This window comes from Lycium barbarum, chromosome 9 (assembly GCF_019175385.1).
Source record: "Lycium barbarum isolate Lr01 chromosome 9, ASM1917538v2, whole genome shotgun sequence".
NCBI classification, from domain to species: Eukaryota; Viridiplantae; Streptophyta; class Magnoliopsida; order Solanales; family Solanaceae; genus Lycium; species Lycium barbarum.
In genome coordinates this window covers 27313463-27338905 of record NC_083345.1, presented here as the reverse complement: position 1 = coordinate 27338905, position 25443 = coordinate 27313463, and the positions used below count along the sequence as shown (strand labels likewise).

The following is a 25443-nucleotide window of genomic DNA, read 5'->3' as shown; positions in this document are numbered from 1 at the left end:
AAATTCGACGTGATATTGTTTACTAAATACTAGCTCGTTTCGAAGATTTCTTTTCTTTCTTTAATCTTTTTAATGACGTTATACATTTTAAGAGAAAGTTATAAAAGTATAATTTTTTTAATTTGCAAGGAACAAAATTGAAGATGTTTTTTAAGTCCATTTATTTAGTTTTTCACATTTTTAACTTTTTTCCTTAATTTATGTATAAAAAATATTTTTCTTGAAATCTCTCTCCTTCCAACCTTTCTTCTTTTGTTATTTCTACGGAGTACTTAGTATATGATGCAACTCAACCTAATTAAATAGTCTGATGAACTAAATTTATGACTTTTTATAAATTGCCATGTGTTAGTAATATAATTACATTATTTCTTATAATGTCTTTGGCTTGCTTGGGATGCTTTTTCCTAATTTGGATATGCTTAAAACATTTTTTTAAATTTGCAAGAAACAAAATTAAATATGTTTTTTAAGTCCATTTATTTATTTTCTGACATTTTTAATTTTTTTCCTTAATTTTTATCAAAAAAATATTTTTCCTGAAATCTCTCTTCTTCCAACCTTTTTCTTTCTTTATTTCTACAGAGTAATTAGTATATGATGCAGGTCGACCTAATTAATTAGTCTGGTGAGCTAAATTTATGACTTCTTATAAATTGTCATGTGTTTTATAATGTCTATGGCTTGCTTGGGATGTTTTTCCCTAATTTGGATATGCTCAAAAAGTAGCTATATACAACCCATTGTCTGATTATTTTTAAACTATTTAACTATTAGAAGAAGATCATTCCGTAAATATAATCAGGTCCTTTTAACCGCGCGCGGGAAGTTCACTAGTTATCTTATAGTTTCTCCTGTATGTCGTATCATGTGGCTCTGGAAGTAGTCTGTTTTCACTTGACCAGAAGTTGAAACATATCTTAGGAGATAGTTGCAGTTTTCACATTTCTTTGATCTTTTAGGTCTAGTTTCTGAAAATAAATCCATATGTTGTACCAGTAACTGAATAAATTCAAACAATATCCAGAAAATTTCTGTTAACATTCTTCTGCATCAGATTTATGCTATCTGTTCCTGTGAATTTACACCTCTTCCATTTACCAATGCTTTGACACGCTCATAATGTTAAAGTATAGCAGCAATCAAATCAAAATAAATTGAAAGGATATATATATGAATTATGATCACGAGGCATTATGAAATCTCCACATCTTTCTTCTTCATTTGGCTGTTGCAATCAGTTTGGTGTTTATTGTTTAATTTGCCTGCAGGGAAATTATAGGAAAAAATATAAGGAACATATTCTGGCACATTTACTATCCATAATAGGTTTTCATTTGTTTCATAACATATGTTTCTCTTAAGCTAATAAAAAATTGCAACTGTTTGTAGATGAAAAAGTTACATAGTTTGAAGCAAGGCTGCATAAATGCTGGATCTGTATCTGGTGGAGGAGGATCCTCTCCAAATATCATTTCACAGCTCATATCATCAAAGTCTGCAAATTACACAGAGGTGTCAACATCAGTTATATGTAGAATTTTGCTCTTTTCTCTTACCATATGATTGGTGTAGGTCATAGAAGGATGATTGGATGTGGGGAAGGGAAGTGCATGAACTATTGTTTTTTCTAAAATTGAAAAAGAAATCACTTAGCATTATGAGAGACAAGTTAAGCCCAACTAATGGACAGAGTATCAGGAAGCAGTATCATTCATTTCTTCTCCTCTTATTCCTTCTCTCTTCTTTGGCCAGTTGGATTCTTGTCGGCATAAATATAATAAAAATTGTGTGTTGGATTCTTGTCGGCATAAATATAATAACAATTGTGTCTCAATCACAAACAAATTGGGATCAGCGATGCCAATATTAACTGTTACGTACTTATGTCGGTCCATTTAAGCTGATCGATGTGAGCTTTACACATATGGTTGGTCCTAAAGTCGAATAATATAGCAGGATTGTGGTAGGTTGACAGTCAATTATGATACAGGGCAGCCCATACACTGAGCTCCCGCTATGCACGGGGTCCGAGGAAGAGCCGGACCACAAAGGTCTATTGTACGCAGTCTTACTTTACATTTCTACAAGAGGTTGTTTCCACGAGTTGAACTTGTGACCTCCTGATCGCATGACAGTCAATTATGATAAACCCTCATAATACAAAATACATATCATTCTTGTTCACATAAAAATACAAATTGTCAGGGTGCTTTTTCAACAGCAATATCATTATCCTTTTCAGAATTGCACCTTCAGTGGCATACGAGGTGGGACCACCCATTGAAGTGATTTGCAAAATCCTCCAACTCCTAGTGCAGGTATTATTACATTTTCACTATGGTAAGGTAGTTTAGAATTATTCTTAGAGGAGGAGAGTATTCAATATTGCTGGTGATGGCAACGTATTGAATATATCTAAATTTCTCACAATATTTTACAATGATGCATTTCAGGCACAGCTACATAACAGAAATTTTAGGAAGTACTGTGTATTAGCATTTGGTATCAGTGTATACTTACTTGGTACCATGTTCACTGGCATTCCTAATGTATCTTTGATGAATAATTGAGAAGGCATCTTGCAGAGGTTAGTGCACATTCCCACACAATTGGTTTCCTCCAGAAACCTACAAAGTATTGTGAAAATGGAAAAAGGTTTGGGAATTATAAAATACTTATGACAATAAACAATACAAAGAAGCATAACCACTAGAATTTGCCTTTGACCTTGGTATCAACATTGTGCAAAATATCTGATAGGTGTTTGGACAATATTTGAATTGAAGTTGATTTAAAATTGAAGTTGAAATTTCATTTGTGTAGACGTTAATGGTGCTTCAAGAATTTAAAAAATACCTGCATTTTTTTATGTGGACCACATTGTTTTCCATTCTCCCGTTAAACTCTGACTCTTTCACCTTGTAGCAAAAGAAAATTATTAGAGATCTTGGTCACCACCATTTGACTTGCACACACTATTAATGTGGCAAACATATGTGTACGTGTTAGTGTATGCTTTTAGGGCTCTATGGATGTTTCATTTTTGTTCGTTGTTATGATCATGGTTATCAATATTTTATACTCCAATTGTTATGTCATTGCATATCTAAAAATCAAGAACGTGTGACATGATACCAATTTGTGTGTGGACGGTGCAGACCTCACAAAGGCACTTGGAGCCGCACAATCGACACTCGCCTAGCTATATCAATAGTGCGAGTGGTGTTATAATCTACGTTCAAAAACAATAAATCAGAATATATAATTAATATCTTAGCCCATAGAATTTACTGTGCGTCCTTAAGAAACTTAATCCTCTCAAGTATCCGAGGTATAGTATTATTTCCTCCCATGATAGAACGGAATCCCTATTATTGGAGCAGTGGTATCTCAAATGCCAATAACTTCGTCGAACTTGAAGACAGCCATGAACTACACAAAAACTCGATTTTGCTTGTAAGAAAAGAGTGTAGAAATTTCAATGCACAAAACTGAGGCTAGTCCTCTGAGTTTATAGTCAACAAAGGGTAGTGTGAACAGATGCTATTGTGCTTTATCGGAAAGTCACAATCTATTCAATGTGCTACTTAAGTTGCATCCTTTCTCGTGGTGTCTTTACCTCTTTATTTCTCATTCACACTACCAAAAAAAACCCCAACGAGTAGTGGGGAGGAGCCGATCTCTACAAGTGTAAATGTGAATGATTAATGATTAAGTTGATGCAAATTTGTACCAATGTGTCATACGCTTTTGATTTTTATATATTTGACATTTTTACATAATCAGATTATTTTAAAGATGATACAAGTAACTGTTCATAACCAATTTAAATTGTTGCACAAAGTTTTAGAGCGTACCTCGCAAGGTCCCACTAGCCAAGCAAAGAACACTGTGGTGAAAGCAGCACAATACTCTCTCGCCCACTTAGATTGTGGTAGTAGCATCTTCAGCTGTTTACCAATACCAACATTTCCATGTAATTTTTTTTAGTACGTTGAAAAAACCATACTAAATAAAGATTTTAAAATCGTTAATAAGCAATATCTTGCTAGTAAAAGAAACTTCATATTCTTTACTCCATGTATCTAAAAAATATACTTCCTCCGTTTAAGTTTACTTGTTCATGTTTTACTTGGCATGCTCCTTAAAATAAAGAAAATAGTAATTGAATTATATCACCCATAATTATTATACGTCATCTAATATTGAAAAATAAATTCTCCATTGATTTTTAAAAATGTGGGATTTCATTGGGTTGTTGTTGTTGTTGATTTTTAAAAATGGACATATAAATTTAATATATATGTGTGTGTGTGAACAAGTAAAAATAAACGGAAGAAATAATAAATGGATAATCAACCTGGAAAGAAAAAACTGACTACTTGTTAAAATGCTATTCCAATCCCGTTATCCATTGAGCCCACTCTAATTAATTCTTCTTTTGCCAAATTATTGCCGATGTAATCATAGAAAAGTTAAATTTTCGGGTATTTTAGATCAGGCTTTGATAAACTTTTATGTTTTGCTACAGTAATATTTATAGTCAGTTGAAATAAGTTGAATTCGCTGCAAAATAACAGATCTATTAATGGAGGACTCCGCACCACCCATCTTTACTTTACAACCAGCCTCCGATCTAAGGTGCTTTTAGAAAAGGTCAGCGGGCAATTAAAAAAGACTTGCATTTGTCGCCCCGCTGTGCCGACCAGTAGCCGGATGTTACGCTTCCCTTTTACTTGTCACGTTTCGCTTTCCAAGAGTCAAATTATATAGACTTTGATCAACATTTTAATATATATTTTTTCATCATATTAATATAAGAAGAATTGCAAGTTATATTATTTTACGTATAGTTTTGAACATCTAATTTTTACTATTAAAATATTAAATTAATCTAATTTAATTTAGCTTCGAAGATTAATCAAATTGACTGTCGAGAAGTTAAACGTGATAAGTAAATGTGGACGGAGGGAGTATTATTCTAGTCTAGTTACAAGCTACAACAACTTTCCCTTTTCTCGTTTTACAGCTCGATTATTTTCAAGCATCACCAACATGTCATCCCCAGTCATCACCGCCAAGATTGTGTAAGGTATAATAATTACCGATTTGTAATTGGATAGAAAAATTATTTTAAGCAACTTGTTTATGTGTTCTTTCTGTCTTTATCGCCCTACCTAATGACTTCTGTTTTATTTTTTAAATATAGACGGGCCATTAAGCAGTAGTTGCCTTTAAATAATATGGAAATATAGTATTAAAATGGGGTTTTCCAGTTGGAACTGCAATTGAGTAATAGAAGTTAATAACAAGAAGGATGACAAAACCAAAGATATGAAGCTGTACTTTGAAACCAGAAGCATCTAATTAACTTTTATCCTACTGCCTAAATATTGACGTGCATGTTATCGTCCGCCATACAGAGCCAGAAATTTTAATAAGTGACTTCAAAATATTCGAACTTGTGACTTAAAATAAATTTTGAATTACTTTTACAACTACGAGGAGATTCAAAGGCTCATGTATATTATTTTTCCTCTTTGCACAGTATAATTTTTCAACTAAGGCGATTTAATTGAGCTCTCCTCCTTGGATGTGGCTCCGCTATTGGTCCGCAAGTATTATATTCATGAAAGATTTCGATCAAAAATTTTGAAAAACAAGTTCCTCAAAAATAGAAAAAAAAAAACTTCCCTAATAAAAGTAGGGAAAACAAGTACACAAGTGCATTCCACCACCCACCCAACCCACCCCCAACCTCCAAACCGCAACCACTCCCACCACCCCACCCCCCTCCCCAAAAAAAAAAATTGTTTTGAAAAAAAAGTTTTAAATTTTTTTTTTTTTAGTTTTTTTCATCACCCACACCCCAACTATCAAACCTCAGCCACTTCCGCAACCATGCACCACCCCACCCCCCAACCATTCCCGCAACCCATGCACCACTCCCCCCACGCCGCACCCTACCCCCACCCCGCACCCCACCTTTCCCACCGCACGCCCACCCCCTCGCCCTCCTAATTTTTTATTTTTTTTTTTAATTTTCTTTTGGGTTTCTACACCACCACATCCCTCCCCCCCCCCAACCACCCACTCAACCCACTCCCCCCACTCCCTACCCTACCCCCACCCACCCCTAAAATTTTGTTCTTTTTTCTTAAAAAAATAAATAAAAAGTTTCTTTTTTATTTTTTTTCACCCCCCCCCCCCACTCCCGACACCCCACCATCCCCTCCAAAAAAATTAATTTTTTTTTTAAAGTTTTCTTTTTTGATTCTCTACACCCTCCCCCGCACGCTCCCCCTACACCCTCCCTAATTTTCTACTTCCTATTTAATTTTACGTTTATTAAAAAATTATAAAAATTGAAAGTTTGCGTGGTTATTGGAGGGGGTGGTGGGGTCGTGGGGGTCGGTGGTGTAAAAATTCGAAAAAAGTAACTTTTAAAACTTTTTTTAAGAATTTTTTTTGGGGGGTGAGGTGGATGCGGTGGTTTAGAAAATTCAGAAAAAAATTAAAAACTTCAAAAAAGAAATGGGAGTGGGGTGGGGTTGTGGGGGTGGGGGGCTTGTGTGGGTATTTTCCTGAAAATGTTTTCTACCAACCAAACGAACATGACAAAATAAGTAAGAAATTCACTTATTTTCCGCTACCCAAACGAACATGAGAAAATAAGTAGAGATTCACTTATTTTCGAAGAACACATTTTTCAAGAAAACATTTTCATCCATACCGAACACACCCTTAGAGCACGTCAAAGAGAAAAAGATAATGAAGTAAACACATTGGAAAAAAATAACTTATACATTGCCAACATAAATATCTTTGTTTACACAATCGGTGTAATTATTCTAACATGTTGTAGCAGGGGATGAAAGAGTTTTGATTATGTAGTGATCAAACATGAAATAAGAAGAAAAATAAAAGATATGAAGGTGAACTTGCCAGGGAAAGAATAGGCTTAGGGAATGCCCTTTGAAGAGCTTCAGCAACAAGATTTACTTGATGTGTCGAATTAAAATTCATATACACCAACCTTGCAGCCTCTACGAAGCCTTCGTAACCACTCTTATTGTTTCTTAATCCTAAAAGTGCATAAAATTCATTAAAATCAATATAAAGTAAATAAACACATAAATAAGATCTAGAGAGATAATATATACCTGTGGTAGCTTGTATACTTTGAGAGAGATGGTTAATGGCGAGATGATCAAACCAATTATCTTTATAAACATTGTAATTACTATGACTTTGATTACTTGCAGGAGGCTTTGCTAACACGCAGCATATGGACCATGATGGTAGATATGATATTTTCTTGTACTTATAATAAGTATTGATTTTTCTGTTTCTCATAGATACTGTTGAAAAGCTCTGGTAGGGTACAACAAGATTTGCCTCCATGAGAGAGAATGAAAGAAGCTCCTTGTGATGAGCAATGAAGAAATGATATAGAGCCCATTTGGATTGGCTTATAAGTTGCTGAAAACAGCTTGTACATTGTTTTCAGCTTTTTTAAGTGTTAAAATAAGCCCAAAAAAATAATTGGGTCTGTTTAGCTTAGCTTATCTAAAGCAGCTTATAAGCTGAAAACAGCTTATAAGTCAAAAAAAAATAAGTTAGCCTACCCCAACTTTTTTATTTATTTATTTATAAGTTGTTTTCAACTTATAAGCTGTTTTTGTTAAACTCATCCAAACAGGCTCATAGACTACTAATTGTGAGAGAAAATAACAGATTTATAGTATAATAAAAAAATAATGGAGAAGATGTACATACATGCGTATACAAACAGACACAATAGAATGCAAGAGTATATTAAGGCAGAGTCACTCATATATTCAGAATTATCTACAAATATCACTTCTGTTTCTTTTAGGACTAGCATATCACTCATCTATCACTATTTTCCTCAGAATATACTAAATACACAAAACACTCATTCTCTTCTAATTGGCATGTCATGTTACATAAAATTTTATTTTTATAATAATAAATTTATTTGACTCATCAAATACATTTAGCTTAAACAAATCTAAATTCATTTAACCAACCAATTCATTCTTATACCCATTTAACCCAGTTAAAAGAATCAAAAAAACGTAACTAAACATCAAAAAGCAGTGGTCTGTTCGGCATCACCTAAATAACCTTGCCCAACTACAGTACACTTGCTGAGCTTAAATATGGCATTGGATAAAAGATTACCCCTCCCATCCCCACTCCATTGTCCCACCCCCAAAAGCATATGCAAAAAGGGGATTAAGATCCAGTCCAGTACATTTCCATCCAGTACTGTCCGGTGGAGCATTTGACAAGATCTATTTGTTTCAACTATGGTTAACTTCTGATTTCGTCCCTCTCATCTATTCCTCTTTCGTCAATTTCAATGATGTCTCCATTTACTTCCAAGTTTACTTCCGAGCTTTATGGGTCTATTTCTCTGAAGACTTTTTAAAAAGAATGTCAATTTTAGGCTTATAATTTAAATCATCTTTTCATTGGAAAATTTCAGTAATGTACAATTCGTACATTGTAAAAATATAGCTCAAAACTTACACTGTAAAAATATAACCTAAAATTACTTTTATACAATGTTATACACTTATATACACAAGACGGGTTATATACACAAAATAGGGTGTATGAGAGTGTATAATGTGTAGGCATATATATTAAAAGATATAATTTCACAATATTATACACGAAAATACACACTTATACACATTTATACATAATTATACAATATTGTATAAGGGTATAAACATATATCTAGACAGGTTCTGAATAAGAATTGCACTTTTATACAAGACAGATACATTATGTATATAGGCGTATAAAAATGTGTAATAGTGTATGAGAGGTGTGTGTACACACCTTTTATACACTAATATACAATATTATACAGAAACTAACTCCAACACGACCAACGATGGAGTAGCAGCAACCACCAGCCATTGCCGGAGTTCCATTCTCAAATGAACTCCAACACCACAAACGACGTCCGACGAGCGGCAACGGACTTTCTCCCTCTCCGATCATTTCTATCTCTCCCTCAACGAGATCACGCCAGAGCTCTGGCGAAAACCACTAGCCACACCACCTCGCTCACCACCATTAGATCTGAGTGAATTTTCTGGTGATCAAGAGAAAGGAGGCGTGGCAGATCGAGAGAGAGAGAGAGAGAGAGAGAGAGAGAGAGAGAGAGAGAGAGAGGGGGGGGGGGGGGGAGAGGGAAGAGGGAGTGGGTCATTTTTTTTTTAAGATTTAAAAATATGAGTCAATTTTGATAGCATTGTTACCCTAACTAATGTACAGTGTAATTATTTCTTTTTTAATTTATAGGAGACGTGATATGTTCGAGTTTATTTCTCTATTTTTTGAGATGCTGAAGGATTTTCATAATTCAATTTCACATTCTGTGCACAAAACATCCTTATATCATTTAGGACAAGATTTCATACTACATTGGTTTGCAACTATCCAAGATCACGTCATCAAATGATGCCTTCATGGGCTTTAAATATTTGGGAACAATGAAAAATCGACAATTACCAAATCTATAAAGAGCGCAATGAAATGGGAAGAAGGAGAGAGTGAGATAGAGAAGAGGAGAATAACATGAGAGCTCTCGATTTTGAAAAAGGAAGGAAGAAGAGAGAAGAAAGTGACGAAGGTTAAGAAGACAAATATTTGGTCTGGATTTTGAAAGAAGGAAGATAGAAGTAAGAGAGGGAAGTTAATCATGGTTAAAACAAATAGATCTTGTCCATTTAAATTACATTCGGACACGTGTCAAAAATCAAATGCTCCACCGGACAATACTGGATGGAAATGTCGCAAAGAGGTTACTCTCTCACAGTCCATTGAAACGAAATAAATTTGTAGTTGTAAAGAATATATGACGTGTAACACATTGGTTTCACCTCTAAACTCTTCATCTGGAAAATCCAAAGTACTAGATATTACATCTATAATAATGTAATTCAAAGCTTTCAATTAGCCTCTGAGTCCAGCTCTAGTAAGCATTCAATATTTCAAAGAGTTCTCTAGAAAAAGACATAAAAAGGATAGCAAAATTGGAACTTTCCAAGTATCGCATTGTTGCTGATATTGCCAAGCTAGCTAGTACATTTATCTCGATAACAATTAAATTCTACAAGCAAATCGAATCTTCCAAATGATCATATAGCCAATATCCATATATGCTCAGCAACAAAGATATATGAGTTACAGTCATTTAGTTATGCTTTTTTGATATTTTCTAACCGTGTTAAATGGTTACAACACATGAGTTAGTTGGTTAAATGGGTTTGAATTGGGTTGAGTTAAATGCATTTGATGAGTTAAATAAATTTATTATTAAAAAAATAGAATTCTATGTGACATGGCCTGCCAACTAGGAGAGAAGGAGGGTTTGTGTGTTTAGTATATTCTGAGGAAAATAGTGATAGTTGGGTGATATTCTAGTCCTAAAAGAAACAAAAGTAATATTTGTAGGCAATTCTTAATACATGGGTGACCTTTTATGAAATTTACTCTAAATCTTGATACCTCTCAAGTGAATTAAAAGAAGGGAAACGCCTCTAATAATGCTAATAATTTCCTTATATCATACAACATACAATCCGCGAGTAGCTGGGAAACAGCTCTCCCAACCAATCGCGAAGCTAAAAGTTTTACTAAAATGTTCAATATATATATACGAGTTAATTGTAAAAACACACCTGAATTATTACTTTTTCGCGAGTTTTATAGCCTAACTATCCGATGTTCGTTTTTTCTACTTGAATTATCACCATCTATATATTAAAACATACTTCAGTTATCAATTGATCCATTTTCCTACATAACCTATGGTGGTAGTTCAGGTATGAAACAATAGTTTAGGTAGGAAAAGAGGACACCTGATAATTGAGGTGTGCTTTAAAACATAAATGGTGATAATTCATGTAGGAAAAAGGAACAATTGATAGATAGTATGTGTAACTCCCGAAAAAGTGAGAATTAAGATGTATTAATGAAAAAAAAAAAAAAACTTTTGACTCAGAAATAATATAATTTTCTATACATATTCAGTACTATAATTTTCAAGGAAGGGTGTTTAGATGTTCAATTGAACAATCTTCGCTTTATGTGACTACGTCACTACCGTCGACCAAAACTAAATATAGTAATTTAAATTAGTTTTTCAAGTTATAATAGTGACGATGTAAAACAACTTATATATTTAATATATGATATCAGATTAATTATCATTAATTCAATATTTTTCATTAAAAAATTATAATTATTTTAGAACTTGATTAAGTTGCGTATAGCTTCGGACAAAGAAAAAGACGATAAAAAAAAGTCGGCAAGAAGATGCCCTTTGAAGTCTTTGCTTCGAGAGAGCGCTCACAGCTTCTTCTATTCAACTTTTTTTACTTTTTTATTCAGTGGAAGACATAAAATCCCACCTCCTGTTGATCACTAATAAAGACTACTTGAAAGTTGAAATACCATCGTATAAGTAGCAATTTCTAAATCAATGGTTTTAGAAAATACACTAATTACATGAAAGAAATATTTATTAAATATCACATATGGCTTTAATATACTGTCACCTTCTCCTTTCCATTTAATTATATTACGGAAAACTTCAAGTAAAGCCTAAGTATTGGCGTTTGAATCCATTTCGAATCATCACTACGGTATACATTCTCAAAGCTGAATACAATATAATGGGTTGTTTGTTTTAAAAACAAGTAAGTTGATGGCAACTTATGTTAGGGATTACGTTTGCAATTTTGAAGGAGCTCATTGTCAGAATGGATGGATATTCTACTAGCAATAAGATACAATTTTTCAAAAAACTAGAATAATTACGTCGCTGTAACATCCTCCTTTAATATTCTAATTTGGAAGACCTAAAAGACCGACCCATTCGATGACTTTCATAGGCGACCTCAATAAACTAATATCGAACTATAATTTAGATCAAGTTTTACTCAAATAATATACCTACAGATTGTATGCAAGTACATTATAGGATGTAAAGTAAGCTAGCATTCGATCAATAAAGGATACCTTAGACAATTAGACTAACCTAGTCAATCACTAAGATTATTAATTAAATTATTAACATGGATTAATATTATAGGATTTGTAATACATAAATTAGGAATGCTAAAATTATTTTTTATGAGCGCTTGGTTTATTGTATAAAAAATAAGATGTAGAGTGTATAATTTAAATCACATGTTTGGTTTTAAAGTGGATAGTATTTTGTATCCATGAGAGAGAACGAAAGAAGCTCCTTGTGATGAGCAATGAAGAAATGATGCAGACTACTAATTGTGGGAGATCATGACAGATTTATAGTATAATAAAAAAAAATTATGGAGGAGATGTACATACATGCATATACAAACAAACAAAATAGAATGCAAGAGTATATTAAGGCAGAGTCTAAATCTTGATACCTCTCAAGTGAATTAAAAGAAGGGAAACGCCTCTAATAATGCTAATAATTTCCTTACATCATACAACATACAATCCACGAGTAGCTGGGAAACACCTCTCCCAACAAATCGCGAAGCTAAAAGTTTTACTAAAATGTTCAATATATATATACGAATTAATAGTAAAAACACACCTGAATTATTGCTTTTTCGCGAGTTTCATAGCCTAACTATCAGATGTTCCTTTTTTCTACCTGAATTATTACCGTCTATGTATTAAAACACACTTCAGCTGTTAATTGATCCATTTTCCTACCTAAACTATGGTGGTAGTTCAGGTAGGAAACAATAGTTTAGGTAGGAAAAAAGGACACCTGATAATTGAGGTGTGCTTTAATACGTAAATGGTGATAGTTCAGGTAGGAAAAAGGAACAAATGATAATTAGTATGTGTAACTCCCGAAAAAGTGATAATTCAGATGTATTAATGAAAAAATTAATGAAAAAAAAATAACTTTTGACGTAAAAATAATATGATTTTCTATACATATTCAGTGCTATAATTTCCAAGGAAGGATGTTTAGATGTTCAATTGAACAACCTTCGCTTTATGTGACTATGCCACTACCTTCGACCAAAACTAAATATATAGTATTTTAAATTAGTTTTTCAAGTTATGATAGTGACGATGTAAAACAACTTATATATTTAATATATGATATCAGATTAATTATTATTTTTTATCCAAGTAATTATTTCAATATTTTTCATAAAAAATATATCATTATTTTATAAGTAAATTGATTAAGTTGTGTATAGAATTTTAAATTCTTCGGACAAAGAAAAAGACGATAAAACAAAAGTCGGCAAGAAGATGCCCTTTGAAGTCTTTACTTCGACAGAGCGCCCACGGCCTCTTCTATTGATCTTTTTTTCTTTTCTTTTTTTTCTTTTTTCTTCAGTGGAAGACATAAAATCCCACCTCTCTTGTGGTTGATCACTAATAAAGACTTAATTACAACCTCCTCAATACCATCGTATAAGTAGCAATTTCTAAATTCAATGGTCTTCAAAAATACACTAATTACGTGAAAGAAATATATATTAAAATATCACACATGGCTTTACTACACTGTCACCTTCTCCTTTCCATTTTATTATATTACGAAAACTCCAAGTAAAGCCGAGGTATTGGCGTTTGAATCGCTTTCAAATCCTCACTATGGTATACATTCTTAAAGCTGAATACAACGTAATGGGGTTGTTTGTTTTAAAAACAAGTAAGTTGATGGCAACTTATGTTAGGGATTAAGTTTGCAATTTTGAAGGAGCTCACTGTCAGAATGGATGGGTATTCTACTATCAATAAGCTACAATTTTTCAAAAATCTAGAATAATTACATCGTTGTAACATCCTCCTTTAATATTCTAATTTGGAAGACCTAAAAGACCGACTCATTCGATGACTTTCATAGGCGACCTCAATAAACTAATATCGAACTGTAATTTAGATCAAGTTTTACTCAAGTAACATATCTACAGATTATATGCTAAGTACATGATAGAAATTAAGAGAAAGCTTGCATCTAAACAATAAAAGATACTTCAGAGTTCAGACGATTAGACTAACCCGGTCAATCACTAAGATTATTAATTAAATTATTAACATGGATTAATATTATAGAATTTGTAATACATAAATTAGGAATGCTAAGATTATTTTTTATTAGCTCTTGGTTTATTGTATAAAAAATAAGATGTAGAGTGTATAATTTAAATGACATGTTTGGTTTTAAAGTGGATAGTATTTTGTATCCAATTATAACTTTGGCCCTTAAAGAAAGCCGTGCCAAAGAGTATAAAGAAAAGTTTGGAACGATGGGCCCTTTTGTCAAATTTTTATTAGTGAAACTTACATAAATAGCTACCTTTTATTAGCTTCTAACTAGATATAACTATAAAATGTAAAATTACCAAGCATAGCTACTTTCCTTTAAAAACGCGTGTATTTCTTTTTTTTGAAACATAGAGAAATACAGTGAACAGTAAACATGCTCCAGTGAAATCAGGAGCTATTTATGGAACAGATTTTTTGAAATACAGTGAAATACACAGAAATATACGAAAATATAAAATCGGGTTGAGTAAAAATATGTTGTATTTTGGAACAAAATCTTCTTTTTATTTTTAAATATAAATTAAATCAACCATATTTCACGCATTCCATAACAGCTCACGAATCTCTCTCAACTTTTACCACAATCAAAACTTTTTGAATTCAAAAACCACTAAAGATCTGAAAACTTTCAAATATAGAAAAGTATATGCTGGAATACAATGAAATATGGTTGATTGTTTAAGAAATATAAAGTTGTAGTACGCGTATATACAATGGAATACAATGAAATATATCAGAAACTATTTTATAAATTAGAAATACAAAATGCAGAAATACATTGAAATACAAAAATCGTGAAAACAAAGTGGAGTAAAAATAGGCTCTACACCAAAAAACAAAAATACATTTAAATACAGCGAAATAATACACTGAAATATACTGAAAAATTAGATATTTTGTTTGTTGATACACTGAAATATATTGAAACATTTTATCAAACACTTGGTGGGCATGAAGCTCCACAACTCTCATCAATGGTGTTTCTACAACAACAACTTATGCTCTTGCTCCTAGATGATGCTACAATATCATATTGCTATAATCAATACTATTCTTCATCACTCATAAGATAAACAACACCACATGTTTAGCAAATGTAAGAAGGATTTTCCTCTTATTTCGGCCTATCCATGGAGATTTAGCAAACGAATTGTTATGGCTGAGCTTCGGCCATTGGCTGGAGATCCTCCACTGCTTTTCTTGTTGCCACTGGTGTATTTTTTCTTGGAGTATTAATATCCGCCATTAAAATGGAGAGTTAGAGCTTGTTGAAGATACTCTAACAATGGCTGAAAATAAAAATAAAAATTGAATGAAAAGTGAAGGTAAAGACGATGAAATTTATGAATAATTGAAGAGAAATACAATGAATAACATAGCGAAAATTAATTACCTGTAGAGATTGGGTAACTAATAAGGAAGAAGAAGAAATCGTGCTAATTATGGTGAAGAATAATGGGAGAAAAATACGATTGTGAATTGAAGATGTGAGAGAAAAAAAAATTGGAAAAAAAAAAGAGATTGTGGGTAAATGAGAGAGAAGTACCTTATTTTTAGAGAAATACACTGCAGTTACAAAAACAAGTTATAGATGGCAATTTGATAAATAATTAAGCTACCAAAAATAATTTTAAAAAAAAAGTGCTATTACTAATAAATAAGTTTTAGAGATAATTCTGAGCTGTAAATTTCCTTTTTATTATCCACGTATAACTAATCCATGTATTGTTATCGGAAAAGGTTCATATTTGCCCCTTTACTCTTAGAAAAGAGTTATATTTGCCCTTCGTATATTGTTTTTGATATATTTACCCCTCTCATTCAACTTTAAGGTCATATTTACCCTTGAACCGTTAGTTCCTTTGTCCCCACCCTTATTATCCTATGTGGCGCCTACGTGTCGCCTACATGGATATTTGTTTCTCAGAAATTAAATTCGGTCAAACTAAAACCCGATCCATCCAGCAAAACCGACCCAACTTGCATATTCCAAACCCACTCCAGACTCTGAGCAAGCTCTCCAAGAAATGGCTTCCGAGCAACGTTTGACAATGTGCAAGTCTTTAGACCACGAAGAAATTGATTCACAGCTTTTCAACATCCTAAATGTGGCTTTCCATGGAGAAAGAATTACATAGCTTAGCAATGTAACCGTCCCCTTCCGATCCCTCTCTGGCGACTCCTCCGTGCACGTAACAACACTCTGAAGAAGAACAATATTCCATAGAAATCAACGATGTTGTGGCTGAATCATCGAATTCAAACACAAATCGCTACTTCTCAAACTCCAACACCGAACCCCATTTAATTTTGACTCCGATTAAATCAAATCCTTCAAACGAATCTCCAAATTTCCCATTTTTAGTTTTAAATAAAATCCTCAGAAAGCAATTAAAAGAGTTACTGATTAGTGCTTCATCTTTGGGGGGTTTATGGAGCAAAATGCAATTTATCACTGAACATAAAGTTTCTTATGTAGAAGAAGAAAAGGGGATTTGAAAGAGAAGAGAGATGACGTAGCAAAATTTCACTACTAATTCACAGATTTAAGCCCACCACTGTATCAATCTGAACTCTAGAACAGTTGTTCCTATTCCTTTCAAATACCAATCTGTTAGCCCAAAGGTTTGATATGCAAGTTGGGTCGGTTTTGCTGGATAGGTCGGGTTTTAGTTTGACCGGATTTAATTTGTGAGCAATAAATATCCATGTAGGCAACACGTAGGCGCCACATAAGATAATAAAGGTGGGGACAAGAGAACTAACGGTTCAAGAATAAATATGACCCTAAAGTTAGATGAAAGGGGTAAATATATCAACAAAGTATAACGAAAAACAAAATATAGCTGTTTTTTAAAGTACAAGGGCAAATATGACCCTTTTCCGATTGCTTATTTTACGTAGGTGGTGGTATAAAGCATACAATGATCGATGTGTAATTTTTTACGTAGGAGGTGGTATAAAGCATACAATGATTGATGTGTAAATTATACAAGGACCTATACCAAGAAAGAAAATAGTAACCAAACAAAAACATAAACAATGTACAATTATTTACCATGAGTATTAAAGTGCCTTCAAAATCCTTTCTTGCCCAGACCAAACCATAAGTTGATGCCATAATATTGATTTAGAAGAAGCCCTTTCCTGGTCAAATACATCGGAGTCACCCCACTTTGTCGTGTGCGCCTTAAGTCCATACACTAGTCCTAATTAAAGTAGGATAAGCATCTACAACAGGTTCAATGACATTAAACCTGTTAACCGGTTGGGTTTAACCGGTTAAAACTGGTAACCGGAACCAGTATAACCGGTTCTGGTTAACCATTTAAAAATTTACCGGTCCGGTTCTGATATTTTTGAAACCGGAACCGGTTAAACCGGTGAAATTAAAAAAAAAAATAGCCATTGGGCCGCCTGTGCATTAATGGACCGTTGGCAACGGTCCATTTGCAAAAATGGTCGTTGCCAAACGGTCATTTTATTAATTTTTGGCTCTCAATTTTTTTTTTTTTTTAACATTTTAACCCATCCCCCACTTCTATATAAACCCTTCTTCATTTTCATTTTAATTTTTTCTCAATCTCTCAATTATAGTTAATTTGCAACAATCTGAAGTAGCTTTGGTGAATTTGCAATTCTAGCCGCCTTCACTTTGTTAAAAATTAATCCGACAATTTGATACCTTCGTTCCAACTCTATCTTTTTTTTTCGCAATTTAATTCTAGCAATTTATTTTTCACAATTTAATTCTAGCAAGTTAAAAAAAAATACAACTTGCAAATAAATGTTATCCAAAAATGAATAAAATATATGGCTCATTGAGCTTTCTTCTATTTACTTTGTGTTCATATTTTTACTTTTATTAAGTTAAGAATATATCTAAAATATACTTATAATATACATCTACTTAAATTAAAAATTAGAAAGTTATATACTTGAAAAATAACTAAAATATATTAAGAATATACTTATAATATATAGTATATAGTACATATATATAAGTATATATAGTATATATAACAAGTTATACATATATATGTATACAAAAAAAACACTATTCTGTATTGCTGACTTGCTGTTAGCCTGTTAGTCAGTAAATATTTAAACTTTAATTATAAACTTGTATAACATATGTAAACATACCTACAATATACTAATAAATACTATAATATATATATATAATACAAAAAACAAAAAAAGTTTTAACCACTTTGAACCGGACCGGTTCCGGTTTGGGATTTCAAACCGGTAAACCAAAATCGGTTAAGCGGTTCCAATTTTTTAACCGGAAACCGGCCGGTTCCCTAACCGGTTACCGGTTAACAGGCATAAATGACATACATATATCTAAATACCAACAAACAACAGCACGATATAAATGTCAAATTAACATTTCCATTGTCCACTACATCCTACAAGTTTTACTTCATCAAACATGACTGATAAGCTGAAATTGTTCCTAAACCAAAATACAAGACTACCAATATCAAGCCAGATAACACAGAAAAGACACTAACACAAACTGTCATTAAGTCAAGACATAACAAAGTTAAAGGGGGGGATTTCACTCCTTGGTGGTTTTGTTTATGAGTGATTTGTGAATGTGAGGGATGACACCACCACCAGCAATGGTCCCTTTAATAAGGGTGTCAAGTTCCTCATCTCCACGAATGGCAAGCTGCAAGTGCCTGGGTGTGATCCTCTTCACTTTAAGATCCTTGCTTGCATTACCAGCCAGTTCAAGAACCTCTGCTGTCAGGTATTCCAGTATTGCTGCAGAGTAAACAGCTGCTGTGGCTCCAACCCTTCCATGAGCTGCGGTTCTGGACTTGAGTTGACGGTGAATTCTACCCACTGGAAACTATAATCCCACAAACATGTCAATGAAAATCATATCAAGCAGTGTACAACATTTCTTGGGAAAAAAATATACAACTCATAATATCACCCTTAATCATAAAGGATTCTTTTCCATTTTCTAAATGCATTAACAAAAATGTCCTAGTTAGAAACCGATCACAGGATGACATACAAATCATACCCTTATCAGCAAGATCTCAGTAGATTAAGAGAGCATCACATTTAGTCATTATCATCGAGGGAAAATACATACACTTAAACTTTGTTAGTGTCCCCTTACCCCCTTAATCTTGTCTAAAATGTACCCATTACCCCCCTACCGTCACATGGCAGAAAAAGTTTTTTTTCATTTTCCAAGGGCAAGTGTCATCTTTTAACAGGACAATACATGACTAATTACACATCATTCCTTTTTATGGGCCCTCTTTTCTTGTGACCCTTTTTTTCCCTCTTTTTATTCTTCTCCTTGACCCTCTCTCTCTCTCTCTCCAGACATCATAGCCAGTGCCACCATGTCACCAGCTCCACCTCCCTCACCTCCTACTCCACCCCATTACTTTCATCCCACCAGAACCTACAACCATTTCTATGCTGCAATGACCACACCACCACCACCTCAAATAATGCAACCAAACCACAACTCAGCAGCCATTACCCACTCTCAAGCTTGCTTTCTCTTTTAGATCTGGAGACCAAGTAGAAAGAACTCCCTACGTCCGGACAGCAAAGGGAGCACCAATTGTCGCACCAACATGAAACTTGTAGCACTATGTTGCTTGGACAAATCAAAAAACCCACTTGGTTCATGTCTGATCCTCCAAAAGTAGTGCATTTTTGGAGGATCCAACCTGGGTGCGGCAGCATTTTTGGAAAGTCCGAGCAACATAGGCGTTATGTAATATAGGTGTGAATACATCATCCAACTCAAGTGTTCTTGGGGGTGTTCAACTGCAAAATGAAGTTGTCTGGGAGAGTTAAGAGAGAATATCTGGGGAGTGCAGGAACATTAATAATGAATGAACCTTAGTGAATGAGGAAGAAACCCAAGACTTTCCTGGATGGACGCATTTGAGCTTTGTTATGTAGTTTCACAATACTAATTGAGAACGGATAAGATGCATCAATGAGCTATTCTTGGAATTGAATTGTTTGTTGGTGGATCGAAACCTATGGTGGCACCTGAAGGTTAATAATAAGATGGTGTTTGAATTGGCTTAAAAGCAGCTTTTTCAGCACATTTTAGCTTGTTGGAGTGTTTGGTAAATTTAAAAACACCCTTTAAGCTATGTGCTTTTAAGCCAAAATAAGCAAAAAGCAATAAGTTGGGCAACCCCAGCATTTTGCTTTTTGGCTTAAAAGCTGTTTTTTTAAGCCAACCCAAACACCCTCTAAGAATATTTTATACAAGAAAAACTTGAACTGGTGAGTCAAGGGCCCAGATTTAATTGATTATGTTGTTGAACTGGAATTGACAGGAACCAATCAGACTGTAGAAAGCAAACTGTAACAGAGATTAGTTAGTTAGTTAAAGGTGAAGTCAGAAAAGCAATGTGGTCCGGTGGTTCAAATTTCCATTATTTCTAGTGTACACAAGTGAGAAAGAAGATGAGAACACAAAAAAATCATAGAATTTCTTCAAGGATTTTCTGAGGTGGAAGCCGACACGGAGTGGATGGACTTCACCACTCAGCTTATAACTGGTTCTAGGACAGACAAAGAGGTACTAGGCCGCCCATAAAGTTTAGGTGTGTTACTATGCAAGTGACTTTTCTACACAGATATCAAGATCCTATTACAGTATGCTCATTATATATTACATGCATTTAAAAGATGAACTTCATTCCAAAAAACTAGAGGTTTTGTCCATATATCAACAACGTAATTTACACCTTCAAAGGTGTTTCTTAGCCTTATGTAGCAATTGAGACACAAGTAAATTACACTGCAACAGACAGCTAAGCATACTGGAATATCACATGATCTTGTCTATACAGTTTGTACAAGACACAATTAGGGGTGTTCATGGTCCGGTTTGACTCAGTTTTTGGTTAAAAACCAAACCAAATCATTTAAGTTGGTTGTTTTTAATATTCAAACCAAACCAAACCATTATAGTATAAATTCTAGCGCTTTTGATTTTTTCGGTTTTGTCAGTTTTATCAATTTGGTTCAGTTTTTGCAATTTTTTTGGATTTTACGAATGTATTAATATAAAGAACCTTTGAATTAAATGGTAACTAAATACGGCTTTGACCGTGATCCATTCAAACCTAGGAATCTTCTTAATTAATTCATTAACTTTATTTAGGTATAGATAGGCCTATGGCTATGGGTATAGGAATTACAGAAACATAACATCTACTTTTCGTGATTTTAGTTACCTCCCTACATATAGCCTTTTGCTATTACGTAGCCCTCCGGAATTTTTGTTACCTAGACTCATCGTGTTTATGAAACATTGAGTAGAAAGCACAGAAGTTAGAACATAAAATGATAAACAGAAAGACAAAATCATCTACCAATTCTTTTTAAATTCCAATTGCCATTTTCTTCCCTTTAATTTGTTACGGATAAAATGCTAGCTTATTAGTAGTAATTCAAATGGCATGTAAATGAGGGAACCATAAAACTGGATAAAGGAGAAAAAAATTATTTTACCTTTAGCAAATTTCTTTTTATTTTACCTTAAACTTAAATGGGCTACACTTTGCTTTCTAATTATTTGAATTTGTATTGGACTTGGAATGAGCCAAAATTTTGAAGATACAACACACAGACACTATATATATATGGTTCAGTTTTGGTTCGGGTTTTTTTGGTTTAATACCAAACCAAACCAAATCAAGTCAAACCAAGCTGGTTTTTGGTTTATTAAGTTGGTTTGACTCAATTTACAGGTTCGGATCGGTTTTTCAGTCTCATTTGAACACCCCTAGACACAATTACACGTATGTAATGAATGGACAGCAAATAATCATTGACTTGGCATATTATATTCTCAAAGTCAACTTAGAAACAACAAGAAATACATACACAAAAACATAATGAAACAGAACAAGCAACCACAGTATGAAAAAGAAAAGCAATTTTCAACTGGCTTTAACTTCAAATCTAAATCTTTAGGGTAAAAGGTAAATCAAATTACCTGAAGACCTGCTCGAGATGACCGAGAAACCGGCCTTTTCTTGTCTTTCTCCTTGTTGGCTGCTGCTGCTGCCGCTGCTGTTGTCTTTCCTGCTAGCAATCCCTTACCACCTTTCCCCGCCATCTTCAATACATCATTAATTCACATTAAACAAAAACGAAAAAAGAAAGAAGCGGCAAAAGGGTCAGTATTATTTTTATTTTTTGATAAGCAAAGATTTTTATTTTATGAGATACTTTCAAAAATATATTGCTTTTGAAAATATTTACACCAAGTAGCCCACTATAAAATTTTATACAACATTATACCTGGGGGGAGAGCATCATACATAATATATCAACCTTGTATAAAGTCTATAATAGTGTATAAAAGGTGTTTATACGCAATTATGTTGAAAAACGGGTGTTTATACACAAAGTATGGGCTAGGTGGCGTAAATATTTTCCAAAATAGACATACAGCTTTATTTTCCCTTCATTAAAATGGTACCAAGATGGTAACAGAGAAAATTACAAGACCAACCTAAAGGAAGAAGTAAAGATCTGAGTTTTTTCCCAAAAAATAAACAAATAAATACAGATCTTTACTAATTCTAACAAATACCAACACAGAAAAAAAGGGTTTTACGAACAATTCAAAAGGGGAGACCCCAAAATAACAAAAACTGTAAGATAAAAGAGAAACCTTTCAAAGTTGCAACAAACGAACAAAGAATTACTAACGATTTAAGATAAACAAGAAAGAAACCCAAAGAAAAAAATTAGGGTTTTTTACTTTTTTAGCCAAATCTATTACCCTACAAGCAAATTACAACTGAATAGCCAATTAAAAGTGTGGAGAGAAGAAAGAAAGCGTACCTGTTAACGTTTGGGCTAAGCAAAGAGAGAGAGCGCAAAGGATACTTGACAAGAAGATAAACAAAGAGAGAGAGAGAGAGAGAGAGAGTGGTCAGATCTGTAATGTTGTGTTTACTTTTACTGCCTCATTTATTTGCAATTCTGGCTTTGTTTTGAATGGTAATTTCAGTTTGCCGCCTTTTGGGTGGGAATTCTCAAAATTTTGGACTCTTTCCCTCCGCTTTACCTGCTCTTTTCTTTTGGGCTGCAATAATTGAGGCCCAACCCAAACCTTCTGGAATATAATCCAACTTCTAGCCCAAGCCCGCAGAGTCCCATATCAAGGGCCCGATATTAAAAGGGTTATTTCCACTTCGGCTCCTGTTTTGTGATTTTTTGGGAAATTTGCAGGATTAGCCTTTGCTGGGGATGGCCTTAAACATTTGGCCCTCAAATCAGTGGTCTTTAATTTTTGTCCTTCGATAAAAGCCCATTGGTTTCGGGTTCTAACCCCCGTTCAGTCAAAAATTAAAAATAAAAAAAATCGCAAGGTATAAGTTGGGATTCACAGGACTTATGCCTATTTCAAACTCTGCCTTAAGGCGCCAAAAAAAAAAAAAATGCTAAAATTTTGCAAACCTCTGCCTTAAGGCCTAATTTTAGTTAAAAGTTTGCCTTAAGGCATAGGTTGGGGTCCAACTTATGCCTTGTGAATTTTTTTTATTTTTTTTTACTAAGCCTGGTTCAAACCTAGGACCTCTGGGTGTTAAGCGAAGGGCAAATATTAAAGAGCATCAACCTGAGGGACAAAAATTAAAGACCACCCCAAAAGAAGGCCAATCCGCACAAAATAGAACTTATGCCTAGCAGGGCATATGTTCTTTTAGGAATTCGGCATAACCTGTGAGATATTATGAAGCGGAAATATAAATTTATGGCCCATGAGAAAATTGTTTGCGACAAGGAACAAAAATGTTTTTTTTTTGTGCGGATTGCCCTTCGAAGGCACTAGTCTTTAATTTTTGTCCTTCGCCTAATACTCCGAGGTTCTGGGTTCGAATCCCAGCTCAGTAAAAAAAAAAAAAAAATCGCAGGGCCTAGGTTTGGATTCGCAAAACTCTGTCTTAGGTAAAGTTTTGCATTCAAAACTCTGTCTGAGACCTTACTTTGGCCCGAATATGCCTAACTTTGCTACGAAACTCTGTCTTGCATTTTTTTTTTTTTACTGAACCGGGGTTCGAACCCCAAATCATATGGTATTAGGTGAAGGACAAAAATTAAAGACCACCAATTTGAGAGACAAAAATTAAAGATCAGTGCCTTTGAAGGATTATCGTGCAAATGACCCAAAAACAATTAGGAGTTGGCACTGTTTTGCTAAACAAAAAATTGATTTTGTTTTTTAGTTTTGATTTCAGAATTAATGTTTATATTTTTAAATTCAAATTAAATTTTGGATTTGGAACTTTGAAGATATTGACATCTATATGTATCATTTCTGCCTCTTAACATGCAGAAGTTATTAGCATATAATAGACACTTATGACACATTTTTTAATATTAAAATGCTAATAAGTACCATCACTATATATAACCTTAAATATTTATTGGCATTTTTTAGCCAAAAATTAAATTTAGCAATTGAAGTCTAAAAATATTGACATTGTGTAGCATATTCCATCTATAACCAACGATTTATTGGGAAAGAAAATAGTGTCATATTTCATACTTCATAATATACACACACACTCGTAACATTCTTAAGATATACAAAATACATATTATTCATCTTTTCAGATCGTATTCTATGAGTATTCCGCTTTCTTTCCATTGAAGAAATGTCAAACAAAGCTGACATTTAATTCGAAGAATTTATTCCAAATTCAAGAATAACATAAATTTCAAGCTCCTTCTTTTCTGTTGGTTTGAAAAAGTGTGAGTTGGTATGGTCAAAATTAGTCGAAACCACATAAACGAGTCTAAATGCAAAATTTGAGGATGATTATAAGTGTTTTATTTCAAGTGAAAATTCAAGCCATATCACATTGTATCATGCATATCGTATAACAAAAAATTCCGTGGAATCAATTGTGACAAGTGTTTATCATGTCACATATCATGTATATCAAATACAATTTTTCATGAATTAACACAAACATACATGATACACACGAGACAAATAAATATGCATGTGTACACCGCATACAGTGGGGATATCCAGATGAAGTCGTCTTCAACCTCGAGTTTCAATTTGAAATTTGGCTCTAATCCGCCTCACATCGTCTCCAAGCACCTCCCAGGGGCGGAGCTACACTAGTGGAAGGGTGTTCAACCGAACACCCTTCGCGGGAAAATTACGTTGTATATATAGTTAATATATTGTATATATCGGATAAATGCAAACTCTTGAACACCCTTGACAATATCAACAGTAATGGCTCAACGGTCAAGGGTGTTCAAATTTACCCCAGGGTT

At 33.6% G+C, this 25443-nt stretch overlaps 2 protein-coding genes across 3 annotated transcripts; both read right to left on the bottom strand.

Annotated features, from left to right (window-relative positions):
- Positions 1-977: 977 nt before the first annotated feature.
- On the bottom strand, positions 978-7426 carry LOC132610503 (beta-carotene isomerase D27, chloroplastic). Of its 2 annotated transcripts, XM_060324816.1 has the most exons (7): positions 7167-7426; positions 6949-7088; positions 3861-3953; positions 2860-2921; positions 2524-2630; positions 1406-1498; positions 980-1265 (listed from the first exon to the last, which is right to left on the bottom strand). In XM_060324816.1, the coding sequence occupies exons 1-7, from the start codon at positions 7405-7407 to the stop codon at positions 1195-1197; spliced, it is 807 nt and encodes a 268-aa protein (XP_060180799.1). In that variant the 5' UTR covers positions 7408-7426; the 3' UTR covers positions 980-1194. The 2 variants fall into 2 exon arrangements, with proteins under 2 accessions (XP_060180800.1, XP_060180799.1); XM_060324817.1 differs by lacking the exon at positions 1406-1498 and having other exon boundaries at positions 978-1265.
- An 11076-nt stretch (positions 7427-18502) lies between these two features.
- On the bottom strand, positions 18503-23146 carry LOC132610748 (probable histone H2A variant 1). The gene is made up of 3 exons (XM_060325101.1): positions 22990-23146; positions 22133-22255; positions 18503-18988 (listed from the first exon to the last, which is right to left on the bottom strand). The coding sequence occupies exons 2-3, from the start codon at positions 22253-22255 to the stop codon at positions 18692-18694; spliced, it is 420 nt and encodes a 139-aa protein (XP_060181084.1). The 5' UTR covers positions 22990-23146; the 3' UTR covers positions 18503-18691.
- Between the last annotated feature and the right edge of the window lie 2297 nt (positions 23147-25443).

What these genes read in the sequence shown, in the direction of transcription:
- LOC132610748 (XM_060325101.1), bottom strand. Translation starts at nt 22,255, where the DNA reads ATGGCGGGGAAAGGTGGTAAGGGATTGCTAGCAGGAAAGACAACAGCA. An exon ending in CATCTCGAGCAGGTCTTCAG is followed by an intron (nt 18,989 to 22,132) that starts GTAATTTGATTT and finishes GTGGGATTATAG; the next exon opens with TTTCCAGTGGGTAGAATTCA.
- LOC132610503 (XM_060324816.1), bottom strand. Translation starts at nt 7,407, where the DNA reads ATGGAGGCAAATCTTGTTGTACCCTACCAGAGCTTTTCAACAGTATCT. An exon ending in GGCTAGTGGGACCTTGCGAG is followed by an intron (nt 2,922 to 3,860) that starts GTACGCTCTAAA and finishes TTTTGCTACAAG; the next exon opens with GTGAAAGAGTCAGAGTTTAA. An exon ending in GCAGCCTTGCTTCAAACTAT is followed by an intron (nt 1,266 to 1,405) that starts GTAACTTTTTCA and finishes ATTTCCCTGCAG; the next exon opens with GCAAATTAAACAATAAACAC.